At 43.7% G+C, this 15,426-nt stretch overlaps 2 protein-coding genes across 3 annotated transcripts in view; one reads left to right on the top strand and one right to left on the bottom strand.

The window, feature by feature from the left end:
- nr3c2 (nuclear receptor subfamily 3, group C, member 2) overlaps window positions 1-15,426 on the bottom strand; it is a 35,351-nt gene that overhangs the window by 10,534 nt on the left and 9,391 nt on the right. For both annotated transcript variants that reach the window (XM_049720220.2, XM_049720221.2), the window contains one exon: window positions 2,190-2,317. In XM_049720220.2, coding sequence (XP_049576177.1) covers window positions 2,190-2,317 — 128 coding nt within the window. The remainder of the gene's footprint in view (window positions 1-2,189; window positions 2,318-15,426) is intronic.
- tma16 (translation machinery associated 16 homolog) overlaps window positions 1,834-15,426 on the top strand; it is a 240,789-nt gene continuing 227,196 nt past the window's right edge. The window contains exon 1 of the mRNA XM_049720249.1: window positions 1,834-1,838. Within this exon, the coding sequence (XP_049576206.1) occupies window positions 1,836-1,838 (3 nt within the window). The 5' untranslated portion in view covers window positions 1,834-1,835. The remainder of the gene's footprint in view (window positions 1,839-15,426) is intronic.

Genomic DNA, 15,426 nt, shown 5'->3' with positions numbered 1-15,426 from the left:
AACCTGAACCATTCAGTTCCGTGGGAGGCCCCGTCCCGAGCTGGGAAAAAAGGAGCGATTGGACGCCCCGACAGCGCAAGCCAGCGTCCTCGCCTGACCTCTCTTTTTTTGCCAGTGGGAGACGTAAGCGGACTGGCAAGCGCTGGCTTTTTAGCAAGGCGGCGGGGCTGTTGCCGTTAGTAAATCTTTGCGCTTCAATAAGAGTGACTGGCAAAAACAAGCCAGGCGGGCTAAAAGGGGAATATTATTACCGAGCGCCGACGCGCCAAGCCGCTGATGACATGTGAATAATGCGCTGGCGTCCCGACGCCGATGCGCAGCGCCGCATGGAGCTGTTTATTGGGCGCAGCTGTTCTTTATTAAAATGTAGAGAGAAAAAACTCAACAGGAGAAGCGTTTGGCCGTTTCCGCAGTTCATTAGCAACAACAATGCGAGGTTTTTTTTAACGTGTCATGCTGGGAAAGAAATGCCAGATGATGGGCAGAAGTTAAAATGGAAAGGCTGCTTCAATTAGAAATCACCATGTTTGATTTTAGTTCTTGAGACTCTTCCGTACCTCCTCTTTTGATAAACACGTCCACCAAATTTGTCTTAATTAGCGAGACCGGTAAGAGGGACTTTGACTTTCTTTTCCTGGCCCGTTTTCTTGGTGTTGGCTCCAAAAGGCCTGCCCCAACCCCAATGACCAATTTCCTGTTTAATTTCGGGCATGGGTCCTAGAGACTTTGACAGACATGACCACCAAATTTTGTGTGGATTGGTGAAACTGGTGACGGAAGCTAATTTTTTTCCCTTCGTCCTTTTTTTGTGTTATGCACCGCAAAAATGCCTGCTTCAAAAAAAATAAAAAAAATAATCTAGACCTCATTTTTATAGCTTTACTGAAATTGCTACCTCAAAACAAAATGGCCGACAACCGCAGAATAAAATTTCCTTTGTAGTGACACAATATGGCAAAATAATGCGAGTCTCGCATTTGCTGAAGTTTCGAGGACTCATTATGGAAAAAAATAAAAATCTCCAAACGTGTTTTGGTCCAGCTTTAGTAGTTTACCCGCCGCAGTCAGACGAGTGCAAGCGTTGAATGCTAATTACTTTTGCAGTTATGAGTCGGCTAGTCGTCCCTCCAGGCAGGAAGTGCCGAAAGAAATCAAACTGAGGGTCAGAGTCTTCTCTGTTCCCCTTGTACACATGCCCGCTCTCTGTTGTTCATCTCCATTGGCCACTCAGAGGGGGAAATAGTGCAATAAAAAAGGGGTGGGCGGGGCGGGGCGGGATGTCACGGTGCTGACGCATGGCTTCCCATCCCTCTCAATTCCCCCCGCCTCGTTATCTGTCTGACTTTTCCTTCGTCCTTCCTCAACGCTGCCTGGCTGTCCTCTGCCTCTCCTCGCTTGGCCGCATCGCTTCCTCTCTCTATACACTTTGGGCTGGAGATGACGGGGAGGGGTCAGGCGAGTTGCGATGGCCGGCAACCTTCACGGAGCGCCCTCATAACCGGCGGCTGTCGAGAAACAGCCATCCTTTTTTGCCGTTGTTGTTTTCGGACGGTGAAGGTGTAGGACGGGGAGTCGGTCGGTCGGTCTCCCTGGCGACGGTGTGTAAACATCATCAGGCTTAAATGGGCATTTGATTTGGAAAGGGCGCAATTGCTCTTGTTGAAATTGTCAGGAAAACACCCCAAGGCGGCCGATTGCCACGGCGGCTCTGCTTTTTATTCATTAAATGAAAAAAAAAAACACTTAAATGTTAAGAGAACAAATTTAACCTGACCTCACATCGCCCTTTTTCACAGTGATTTTTTTTTTTTTGGGGTGTAAGCAAAACAACAGCAATGAAAAGCTCTCTTGTACAGTAGCCCCCCCTCAAGGGATATTAAAAAAAAAAACTTCATGTAAGGAAATCAGTCTGGGGTTCATCGTTTTTTCTTCCTAATCTTTTTTCTTTTAAATAGAGTTAGGTCCCAAAATGGCTCCTTCCAACCAAAAACTTCTTGTTCAATTTCACATGTGACCTTGTGATTATTTTTTTTCTAATCTCCAAAGACCCACCAAAAATGAAAACAGCCACGATGCAACTTAATAATATACCAAACCAAGACCCCACTTGTAATCTTGCCCCCTTTTTCAACCTCCCGCCAAAATTAGCGCCACCGTTTTCTCCGTCCGACACAAGTTTAGCATCCTACCTTCCACGGCTCTTTTGAAGAAGACTTTGCAGCTGCCGCACGTCACCACGCCGTAATGGCAGCCCGACGCTTCGTCCCCGCACACTAGGCACACCTTGGCTGTCGAGGAAGGTTGCCTGAGCGGCGAGCTGCAAGGACATAACACAAATATATCAGCATGTTAAAAATCCCCCAAATGAACCCGACCAGGCAGTTTGCGGAGTGCCTGCTAGTTCCTGTTAGCCACCGCTACCCAACCGGGCAACTTCTTCATTGTGCGTTTTGCACCTCAAAAAAGATCATTTTCTGCGATGGCTGATTTTCAAGCATTTCGCCCAGCGCCCTTTAAATGGGATACTCGAATAACCCGCACGAACGTTGCGTGCAGACACACACGCATGTACACCCCGATGAGAACACCTTGTATCAAAACATCCAAAGTGGCCTCAGCTTCCCTCTTCTTTGCTGTCCTAATTGCCCCTCTCGCATCTAAATCAATGAGATGCAAGGTGATTGTCTGGTTAACATTCTCCTTCCATCCTTCATCAAGGCAGCTGCCAACCTCTCTCTCTCTCTTGCTCTCTCGCATTTCCTCCAAGCTGGGAAGGGCTCCGGCGTCGGCGGCGCACTCGCTTGCAATCAGGAGCGCTGATCTAATTCCCCCTCGTCCATCTACACACACATTCAATTTGTTAGGACGCTTAGAGGAGTCTCTGGTGAGGTGTTTGTCTGACTCCCTGGCACGGGGCCGTGTCATTCCCCATAATGTCAGCGTGTGTGTGTGTGCAAATCCAATCCACGTCCAGCCATGTTTTTCAGCATGTTAATCTACAGAACACACATGCGAGCCATACCGGGCCTTATCACACGGACGCGGGCGTTGACATCACAATCAATCGCTCCGCACCGTGACGAAAGGCAAACACACGACACGTGCGTCCCGACTCGTCTAAAGAGCCAGCCGGTCTGCCCGTCCAGCAGCAAGGTGACTTTCCCTCCCCCAGAGGAGTATATAGGTCAGTCACTGCCCGCTTACGAAAGCAGAGCTGACAGGCTGCAGTGACTGTGCACAAACCAAAAAAAAAAAAAAAAGCTCTAAACTAAACACCAGCCGCTACCTGACTAAGCAGCTGGTGTGAATGTTGCTCGACTCGAAATCGATCCAAATGATACAAACAAGCAAGATGAGGAGTGATTCATAAAGAAAACATTTTCTGGTTGTAGTCATGTGACATCAGCAAGGTGAGCTGTGATTGGTTGTTGAGTAGGTGATGTCATTTTCAGTGGACGGAATAATTGTCCATGGGAGAAATAAATGAATTATGGAGAAAATATGAACTTTTTACTGCTGAAAATGGAGACAAGTTGGCACAAAAAAAAAAAAAAAATCCACATTTCACACAGCATTTGTTGGCACATGTTAAAAAGCGCCGAGGTTCGAATCCCGGAAAATTTCCTTTTCATCACATCGTGCGACCATGCCACCCTCCAATGTTGTGAACTGAGATCTTTCCGCCCAGACCCTCGTCTTGTCTCGATTTTCAACACGTTTCACTCAATGGGACCAACTGCACGGATCAAAAGGTCTCATTCTTCGCTCCGCTTGCTTTTTTTTTTCTTCTCCCTCTTGTTTTCCTTTTATTTTCTTCCTTCCCCGCAGAAAGCCCAAGGCGGCCGCTTCATTGTTTTCTGCGTCCTTTCATCTCTTAAAGATAACACACAAAGAGAGCTAACTGGTGTTGCTGATGTTTATTTCCCCCGACCGGCGCGGGTACACAAGGCCTCCGGTTCTTCTTAGACCGGCGAGGGGGGGGAGGGGGGCTGCTTACACGCAGGATAAGAATAGAAGTTAAGGCCCGCTCTAACACACAACGATGTTTAGGCCGAGACTTATCCTCTAGCTTTTCCTCAAGTAATCTGCACGCTGGGGAAAAAAAAAAAAAAAAAAAAGGCCTTGCAGCAGGGAAGTCCCAAAAGTGATTCATCACAGCTTCCACTCAAAGCCACTCCATCATGGACGTTACAGTAACTTACAGCTTGGCAACATGGCTGCAGAAGCTGTCTTGCGGATGCTAGTGGCTTTTTTTTTTTGTCATTGCTGCCTTGCCTGTTCCACACCATCCAATATAAATAATGATAGAAGCCGCCTGGACGGGTAGCGGTGGCTAACGCTAGTACTGAAATCAGATACATGGGTCAAGCTTAATTGAATGCGCAAATAAGTCTCAAGGAAATTCAACCAAGTTTTGTTGGAAGAAGTCATTTTGGAAGCCATTTCCATAAAAAAAGAGGCTTAAATAAATAAATACACAAATAAATAAATAAATTCATCCATCAGTCTGATATTTGATCTATCAAAAAGACACTAAAAAGTCAGAGGGACCCATGAGACAAATTGAGCAGGAAGGCGGCCATTTTGGAAATGAAATCTACATTGCTTGTAAATTAATACTAATATAAATAATAAATTAGAATCGAGAAATCGGCCTGGTCTTGCTTTTATGTGGCCACTCTGCGAACGACTGGCCTACGTGCGCAACGAATTCACTGTTGTTCTGCACGACTTCTTCTGCACATTAGTGTGTGTGTGTGTTTGTGCACTTTAGCTGTTTGTTTACAGATGCGGCGGACTCGCTAATGTGCTTATGTGGGTCAGCGGGGTTCGTCGGAACCACGTGAGCCCGGCTGACCGCCGCCGCCACCTCACGGCTCATTATTGGGCCTTAACAATGTTATCTCGCTGACGTCGCCACCATCGCCGTGACTTTGACTTGCCGCGCATCTGTTTGCTGAGATTACTCCGGCTCGTCCTTGCTCTGGCCTTTTCAGCGCGTTCATTCGTCATTCGGACATTGGGAATAGTACGACACGTATAATTGGAAGCAAGGACGATAAAGGGATAGATAAATAAGCAGATAGGTGAATAAACAGATAGATAAATAGCGAGCCAGCTAGCTAGCTAGCTAGCTAGCCAGCTCGCCAGCTCGCGAGATAGATAGACTATATTTCCGCATGAAATATGCAGACTTTGAAATATCAGATGTGTCAACTGTACATGCTTAGTCACTCCTCCTTGACTTTACACACCCAAGCACACCTCGAAATCTATTTATACCGCCCTCGACTTTGCATATTGGCAAAGTGAACATAGCAAAACTAAAAGAGGGGAGGGGGTGAGTGAAGGAGAGGAAGGGAGGGAGGGAGCTTACATAAGACCGTCTAAACATTTAGGTTGACCCCCATTCGGCAGAGGAGAAGAGAGAGAGACAGAGAGAGAGAAAGAGAGAGGGCACAGGAGAGCCTAAGGGGATTGGGTTACCTTCGCCAAGGTGACCCTGGCATCGCGCCCGACCGGCCGACTGGCACCCGGTTCGACCGAAAGCCGAGACTTCCCTTTTGTGACTTTGCTACTTCATTGCGCTCTCAAGGTGGATTCCAACTTTACTCATTTGCATTTTTTCCTTCTATATGGGCCTCGGAATTATTTTGATGGCACACCAACATACCATATGTCTCCTGATTTTTACAGGATGTCATTTTAACGTGATGTCATTATTACGACCTACCAGCCACGTTTATGCACGCAAACTTCGAGTGACCTTTCCCAAAAACACAAAATCATGATCATCACTCTCATGAACAAAGACAAGACTGTTTGGAGTGTAAACAAAAGCAATCACACACTCACGCACAGTCGGAGCCTCCCGGGGGAGCTGGTTCAGGCCGCGGGCAGCGAGACGCTCAAGAGCCACGACAAACTAAAAGTGACCATTTAAAATCTGTCTCCAACTTAAATGCCAACTCTACGCAGGCTTTTCAGGCCAGAGGGGGCGCCAGAGGGCATCAGAAGCCAGTTTTAATGTCTTCCACATTTAGTGTAACCTCAAAAAAAATAAACTGAACTTGATTTTAAAAGTAATTTAGTTAAATCGTATTAGCTACTTCGGCATATTGTAGTCCAATGCCTTTTGCCCGGGCAAAATGGAAATAATTACTGAAAAAGATAAATTACCCTCTATTAAAACAATAGCGCTATTCATCCGCGCAACTCTTTCGCCGCCTCATTGAGCCATCCCCAACGGCACAGATTATTTATTTTTTGGAAATATCTTTAGCAGCGCCAAGGGGTCGGTGCTTCACGTGCGCCTCACGTGCGCTCATCTGCTATTGATCCCTGGCCACGGCTGTTTTTAGCTGGCCGTTTAAAACGGAAGCAAACAGCCGCACGGAGGGTGGCGCGGTCTCCTCGGAAACAATGGGAACTGGCAAAATGATTAACACGTGTTGGAATGTCCATGATAAGAAGACAAAGATCCCTGCTTGTCGGCCAAAATCTCCCAAAATAGGCACGTAGCATAAACACCGCGCTTCAAAGCTGCGCTGGGTCGACGTGGATCAACTTCAGACTTTCATTTTGAAGCCAGCCGCACACCTCACTTGCCGAGAAGGAACCGGACAATTGCAAACAAATTACAGTTGGCCCCGAGCCGCTCTTGCATTTTTGGAGCGTTAGCGTTAGCATGCCACTAATTCAGACTGCAACGACATCTCAGCCAAATTAATTACAGAAGGTCGGCGAGTCGTGAAAACTAGCCGGTGTGTGTCTGGCTTTAATGCTTACGTCGCTTTCTCCCGCACGGCGCATGACTGATTGGGTCCGGGCAACAGGTGACCTCCGAGAGTTTAGAGGTCCCCGGCGGGACAAATCCCTGGAGAGGAAGATTATGTTGAAAGGGATCAGCCTTGACCTGAGCCACCTCGACACCGCGCATGCACGCGCACACAAAAGCACACTCCTCGTGCACTGCTCTCCAAATTGAGCATTATAATGCAAAGGTTTGCCCCGTAACAACTAAATGCATTTTTTTTTCCCACCATTCAAAACTGTTTCCAGGTAATAATTAAGTCTGTGACATTCATTTGCTAAAATAGGATAAAAAAAATTACAGTATACTTTACACAACCGATTTATTGTGTTGTTGAAATTAGCTTGTTTTGAGTTAGCTTGTGTTTACCTATCTTCTTCAAATGAAAGGGCTTTTAAAAGGACTAGCACCATGTGATAACAACCACTTAAGGACGTGCCCTGCTTTTATTGCTAAAAGTCAGCTGGAATAGGCACAAGCTAACCAGCTACTCTAACAAAAACAGAAAATTGATGGTTGGATGATAGATACCTCAACATCAAAAAAGCAAGTGGCCAAAGTCAAAGTGAACATGCCAAAAAGCATCCCTTTCAAACGGCGACCTTTCCATCTCACATGTGACAAGGGGGAAAAAAGGCCTGACGCCAAATGTGGGTTAACGTCGGCTGACACATGTTACCAGCGAGCCTGTGCAGTCACTGTCACATGTCATCATTCTCTATTGCCACCGGTCATTTAGCATCCCGACGTGGTTTGAGCAGACCTTAGACTCGGTGGATTTTACACACACACACACACACTCAGACCGACTAAATGACGGCTAAATTTAGCCACGTCGGGGGTGTTTATTGTTTGTCCACTTAACAGCCGAGCGGCCGGCTGAAGTCGGACGGCTGCAAAAAACCTCCAAGACCAAAAAGAAGTGGGCTGTAAGCAGCTGGCTCCCGTCCAGGCGGTTAGCACCGCCATTGCACATTCTGCACGTCGGCTCGAGAAGTGCTCGCTCGTCAGCGCCTGGGAAGTAACTGACGGCACGCAGTCAGCAAAGAAATATGCGTGGAGACAGAGATGGACGTGATGGACTTGCATCGTTTTAGCCGTGCGTCCATGTGACTTTGTGTGACTGCCATTTTGATTTATCAGCAGATTTTGTCATGCTGTTTCTCCCCCTCAAAAACAAAATCACTAAAGGTTGTATGGATGCCTGATTCCTGTCAATTGGTCTGTCAATACTAACGCTAAGCTAATGCTAACTGAGTTACAGTTTACAGCCACATTTTGACCAAATTCAAAAATTGAATAATGACATTTTAATACGGAGAGAGCATGAAACGGAATGACGCGATTACAGGAAGTAGACCACTTTTATAAAATGTCAACATTAAGCTAAGATTGCGACCTGGTAAGCTAGCACAACATACGCTAGGAAAAGAAAGTTGTAGGGTAAAAAACACACACACACTCACATGGGAGTGGTGTGGTTAAGCTAAAAGTGTCTGCGCAGTGACCTTTTTCAAATTCAGTTTGTTCACCTCCGAAGGATTACGGGCCCAGATGGCCGACGGATGAACAATGCAGCACCTGCTGAGGGACATAACGCTATTAGCTTTGACTGAAAAAATACCGCAAAAAGCGAAAACCGCTGTCCGCGCATATGGACAGAATGTCCTCACGAGAGTTTACTTGGAAATGGTACAAAAGGATGAGCACTAATTGCATTCAGAACCTTTTACCGCAATATGAGCGGCACCGGGCTAACCGAAGGCTCAATAAAAGCTAGGATTTGCCACACAAAAAAAAAAAAACACCATGTTTGACCATAGTTTTTAGCACCTTAATTATTTTCATAGCATTCAGAAGTTGTATTTCTACATTTAGCCAGTTAGCTAAGTTTAGCCAGAAATTGGGGAAAACGCCTTTTGAGTATGAACAACCAAATATTTCTAAAAAAACATCAAAAACAACAAAGTTCCAAACATCAAATTTATCCAAAGTATCTGTGACAAGTCAGCAAATGAGAATGTAAAGTCGGCTAGCTTTCAATTGGCTAATCGTTAGCCACTCCGCGTGTTCAGTGACCGCATCATATATGACCATCAGAATGTGCTTGGATTTATTCTATTTTTTTATCATTTGTGTAATCAAGTACACAAGCAGCTTTGTCTATTTTCCTCTGAGAAAGAATTGCAATTCATTCGGCCTAGCAGTGCTAGGCTATATGCTATTAGCGAACAATTTATTTAACCTCAGTAAACTGCCAAATTAGAAGACGGGATGCCCGAAACATTCATGATTAGTTGACTTCAAGCTGTTAACGCCGACGCAAAGTCGTAAAGTCGACTCGTACATTAGTCAGCGACTCGCTCTTCAAAGCAGATGGGTAGAAAGCCAACACGGGTCATGTCGGGGTGACCTTGACTCAGGTGAAAGCTGCCTCACACTTTTGTGATGTATATTTAATAAGGCGCGGCATTTGCAGTGGTGCATGTGGATGCCCTTTTCCACAATCTCCCTGCTGGTCTGCAGGGGATTTCGGGATTGAAGGACATGGGACTGAAAAAGTTCCGTCTGAAATAACATTACATTAAGAAGTCCCAGTGTCGTCCCACCACGACTATTTAATTTCTTAAAACCTTTGGACGGACGTTGGAATCCTCAAACTGAACTCTCTTCGGCCAGACTTAGCATTAGTGCTAACGTAGCATTTAAGGCTACTCGTTTGGATGGAAGGCGAGCGTGTTGGAAATGCAACCTTACGCGCTCGCTGTCATCTGACCCGAGCGTCCTTGGCCTCTCGCCCGAAGCTGCCACAGTCATGTGTTAAGCTCGTGTTTCGCCGGCACAGACGTGCATGTATGAACTTCTCTCCACAAACTTGTCATTTATTCCCCCGGCCCCGCCCCTTTTAATTAATCATCAAATCTGGCTTCGGCACAAAGACGCCGTTCAAACGCAGTTATCGCCCAAGCTAACACTCCTCTGGCTGGGAATTACGCCACGTTTCCACGGAAAGGAAAACTGTTGAGTCATTCACTTGCTACTTTGCTCTTTTGCCTTTTTACTTCTTTATGAGATGTGTGAAAATGATTATTTTTGAATTTGCACAAAAACTGCAACGCCGGAACCACAACGTTTGACCCTAAATTGCAAAATCTGTCTTTAAAGTCACAAGAAGGGATCAAGTGGGCGTGTTAACCTCATCATATGAGCGTGTACATTTTCTGTATTTCCTCTCATTGCTTTTTCTATTTTTAAAACAAAGTCATTCCACTGTCACAAGGGTCTCATCGTGAGCATAATAGGATTACGGCGCTATGCATAAACAACTATGAGACGCAAAAAAATTAGCTTCAGTATGAAGAGAAGAATCATTAAGACGTGTAAATACATTTTGGAAGATACGTGCGCCGCCGTTTGCACACTGAGTCCCACGCAAATGAATAACAAGTCTTACTCTGTGAGCGCCAAAATGGCTTTTGGCTCTTCATTGTGTATTAATGTCCAGATGGTTGGCCGTAATCTGCCCGACTTCCTGTTTACAGACAGGTAGGGTTATAAAGTGTCTAAATATAACGAGGGCTTTATTGAAAAGGCTGCAGACGCTGATAAACGCGCCGGCTGAGGCTAACAAGGATGGCTGGAACCGATGCTAGCTTTATTTTCTGATTTATTACTGATTCATTTTCATGACTTGGTCAGTTCAAATGTGTCAATGCCAAGAGAACTCATTATTTAAGACCGATTTATCACAATTGTAATCTTACTTCCATCGATAATGAATTTGTTTAGGTCTTCTTCGGAGAAACTGTCAAGTTAGCAAACAAGCTAACCACCATGTTGGCTAATAAGTTAGCGTGACTTGAAAATAGCATACAAAATGTTTCTCAGAAGCAAACAGTACATAAGGAGAATTATAGAAATATATAATATATACAGTATATTATACATATATGGGAATGTTCCAGGTTTCAAAAGTCATAACAAATTAGCGTTAAATCTGGCCAAAATATTTGGGAAAACACGCTTTAACGTCGCACAAAACCTAAAGTAGTGTTTCAGAAAAATACAAAATGTTTCAAAACCAGGCCAATATGCTTCCAGAGCTACATAAAACCTTTTTTATAAGTACTTGGCCATTTTTCTTTACTATTCCCATTTGCCAGCGTTATGCTAGCCAGGGATAAATAACACTGTGGCGTGTCAAATTTAGAAGACATTATTTTCATTTTACAGGGATTTTAATAACATTTATTTACTGAACTTGAAGTATCGCTCATCTAATACTTTAAATCTCTGGATCTTGTCAAATGATGCAGTAAGTAGCTCGCACAACTACTACACTGTATGCAGTCCCATTATGAAAATCAGACTTGCACTGTGAGTGCAGCTGCACAGGCAGCGTTTTCTAGGTCAAGCGCGTACACATCGCCAGTCGTGCATATTTCCAAGCAGCGGAGTGCAATTTGCCAAGAGAACCTGCTTGCCTCCAATATTCCTTCAAACTTTTTGTCAGGTTAGCATGAAGGTGGGGGGGGGGGGAGGTTGTCGATAGAAACGTCTCACGGGGATCGACATGCTACGTCGGTCTCGCGCGCTCCGTGTCACTCCGTTTTAGCATCACGGAGATTATGTTAGCGCCAAGCCGCCCGCCCCCGCTCCCCCTTTTCCCTTCTACCCCACCTCTGAAAGTCTTCGAACATCCTTTTGGATTGCGAGGCTTACATGTCATTCCGGTGCTATCGCTGCCTTTCACATTAAGCGCCTTAAACGTGGTGTCAATGCATAAATGTGGGCCAATGAGTGGGCCCCCGCTCAATCCAATTAGCCGTAATGAAGGCGGGGGATCTCCGAAGCGACACTTTCTAATCGTTTTCCGCCACATGACTCTTAGAAAAATACTCCGTCTTTAAATAGCGAGTTTTTAGTTAAGCATCGGACCGTTGCCATTACAGTCAAACCCCGCACGTCGTTACGACTTCACTCATTCGCGTTTTTTATTTCCGAGTTATGGCGCTTTTGGAAACAAGATGGCGACGAAGCGTTCCTAATAGGAAACTAGTAATCGCGTCAAGAACATTTTATTCAAATAATACAGCTTTGTATGTCACGAAGGAGATAAATTAAGCCTGGATGCTTTAAAAAAAACTTAGACAGCAATGTGACCTCAATTTGCTTTGTCAATCATCAAGCTATGCTAATACAAAAACAAGTTTGTTGTTTGTTTGTAGATATATTTCCTAGAATACACGGTTCAAATTCAGTGGCAACCGCAAAAAAAAGTCCCCAAGATTCCTAGAAATACTGTCGCCGATTTGACCTTAAAAGTGGCAGCTTCAAACCAAAACGTCTATTATGTTTTTGGGCATGATTCCATGTGACTGTTTTTGTGGGTCTACTCATGATGGACAAATTTCATGTTGCTTAATTATACGGGCTTCGGGGGCTGATTTTTCTTTCTCGTGCCTACTCCAAAGTATTCTCGAAAAACTGTGAACTACAAGAAACCGTGAAAAAAAGCAAAACAAAATCACAATTTTTAATAGTCTGCTGCATCGAGGCTAACTGGGGGCAGTGACCCATGGCGGAGTTCATTCTCATATTTAATAAAATGACTCTTTTTTGCTGTTTCACGGAATCCTCATCTTTATGACAAAGCAGTATTCATAAAAACATAATAATATCAGTTCTGGTCATGAGTTTATTTACTGGTACATTCAGCACTAAATCATGTCCCTGTTTTTTATTTTCTGTAAATGTCAATTTTCAATATGAAATCTCTGAAATGAATAGCAAATCAGTGGAAAATATTTAGCGACACTCGTAAACTTAGTTTCCATCTCAGCCGTCGATTATTTTCCTCCCGCCGATGAATTAGGCTCGCATTTCGTCAATAAATCATCCGAAGTCAACTTTTAAATGGAACATTGTAAAAGTCCCGCGCATTGGCATCGACACAGCTGTTGTTTACAAAATGTCACCAAGCTCACGTAAGCCCGTGTGGATCCACAAGTCCCCGGCAAATCTGAGACCTCCATCTGGGAAGCAAAGCCCACTTTTGCTGCCCTTACTTATCATCTGCTGGCTTAATAACAGAGGAAGTCAGGAAGAAACTGAGAGATGTAAAATGATCCCCAAACTATTTATCACGCATTATTTTCATTATGCTACAATATAAAAATATTTTTTGCAAACATCCACAAACGTCCATCATCCTCTAGATTTCATCATAAAAGGTGCGAGAGGTTTTTGTGGACTGGACTTCAAATGACCTGACCCGTGATGAGACATTCAGTACATTGTCCAGATTCTCCTTAGGACACCTCACCCGCGAGCAAAGACGTTCATAATGAACTGTTGACAAGTCAGAATGTTCCTGGGTGTCCACGGTGTCTGGCGTCACGACCCCCGTCGCCTTGAAATAGAAGGCGGGCCTTCTAAAAAAAGAAGCCCATGCATTTTGCATTTGGACGCCTCCCGTGTTTGTAGGCACGCTCCTTCATCCAAGTTCTCAAAATGTCATTGTGACATCGCAACGCTGAGCAGTCATTAAGTCGTTCCCGAAAGTCAACAAAGAAGCTAGAAGTGTGGGGAGTTATCAAATGTCAACAAAGAAGATAGAAGTGTGGGGAGTTTTCAAAATGTCATTTTCATGTTGAGACTATTTTTTTAAATATTCAAGGAAGCTAACAAAACAATTGCCAGGAAAGGTGTGATGCTAACCATAGAACAAGTTCACATTGTCCTATTTGATTATCATAATTATCATTTTTTTATATTGCATGCTTATTTAAAATACACGGAAATGTCATATTTACATCAAAGTTTTCATTTTTGTGTATCAAACATGTAGAAACGCATTGAACTGTTATATTGCAATTTAAGAAAAAAATTGTGGATTGAATTATGATTCAAATCTTCAAATGTTTTCATCTTAATCCCAGATTTCAATACCATATTTTAAGAAAAAGAAAACAGGTGCAAATAGATTGAACTGCTCTACTAGCATGTGGCTAATTGCTAACATCAAGCCTTAGAAATTACAGTCGACATTTGTCAACCATGAGTAAGCAAAGCCAAAAAAAAAAAAAGAAGGGTAGCATTCCTCGATAGGGCGAACCGCGTCCTATCGCTGGATGGTAAATTAAGATCATAAAATGATATGACGGCAAATGAGAAGCCGCATCGGAATGCCAGCATGCCCACATCGCAGCTGGGTTTGTTTACAAGTATGAGTGTATGTGTGTGTGTGTGTGTGTGTGTGTTGGCCACATGGGGACCGAAAGCAAAGGGAGCCCTTTGAGGGGAATCACTCAACCACTCATCCATATCGCAGATGTCCAATAAATTCCATCATGGCAAAAGTATCGGAAACATTCCGGCATTTTCTTTTTGAAATAGAGCCGCATCCTGTTGTGTTATTGTTACCTGAGCAACCCTTACAAATCTACCTCTTAGTAAAACACAAAAACAGCCAGAGTAATAAATGATCATCTCATGAAACGAAACAAAAAAGAGCTCGCTAGCTCTGACGAACCACCGCGGCTACAAAAACCCGCCGCTGTCTGTGACCTCGTTTTGAACCTGATAATCTCTGAGCAGAAAAAAAAACATGCGAACTCTTCCGTATAATCGACATGAGAAGGAAACATGAACAAACGAAAAACATCAACAAAAACCCGTCATGACATCATTAAGTGGTTTCACCACTCATAAAAGGCGCTGGTCGGCCTTCAGGTGACATTTTTGGAAGAATCTAAAATGCACTATGACCTTTATGTCCTGTAATTTTGTCCACCGGCTACCACATTTAAACTCCATGTACCAGACGGATGCATTATTCATAAATTTGTGTATTTGTATTATTTTATTCCACCCCGGAGGAACGACTCGATTCATACTTGACCGTTCGCCGCAGCCGTGGTCGTCCGGGCATATTTGAAAATAAAATTCTGATTTGACATGCAACTTGGACCTTTTATAGCCATCTATCATGACTCTCAAAGTCAGTAATTTAACTTTTGACCTCACTCACAGCGCATGAAAGAAAAACTATTATAAAGTACCGAGAGTGATTCACTCCTTGTCATTACTGATTCAAGTCAATCGTGAAAGGTCAAAAAAAAAAAGACACAGCATTTTCAAACCACTTATCTAGTCCATCGCCCTGCTTGCGGGTTGTGTAATTATTGTCGCATGACGTGCAACCTACTCCAACAAGTAGTTTTATGCAAATCTGTAAGGTGAACCTGTTGACCACTGCAGCGTAAGAGAGAAAAAAAAACACAATATTTGCGTCTCTCGCTAGCTGCTAGCTAAATGTAGCGACCGTTAGCATCATTGAGTAATACTTATTTAAAAAAAATGTAATTTAGTCTGTTTTTTATAGTTCTCCATTTCAATGTCAGTGTATTGATATTCTTGAGGAATTAAAATAGATTTTTTTCTGAAAAATAATTTATATTAAATATATCAGTGGCGTAAAACAAATGATACATTTGTCATAGCATTTATCGTCAAAGTTTCTGGGAGAATATATCGTCTTAAAAAAAATAAAACATTGTGTGAAGGGCTCGTCCATTTTTCACTTTTTGAAACAGTAACTAAAAAAATCA

This window comes from Syngnathus scovelli, chromosome 5, assembly GCF_024217435.2.
Source record: "Syngnathus scovelli strain Florida chromosome 5, RoL_Ssco_1.2, whole genome shotgun sequence".
NCBI classification, from domain to species: domain Eukaryota; kingdom Metazoa; phylum Chordata; class Actinopteri; order Syngnathiformes; family Syngnathidae; genus Syngnathus; species Syngnathus scovelli.
This window is presented reverse-complemented; position numbering and strand designations above follow the sequence as displayed.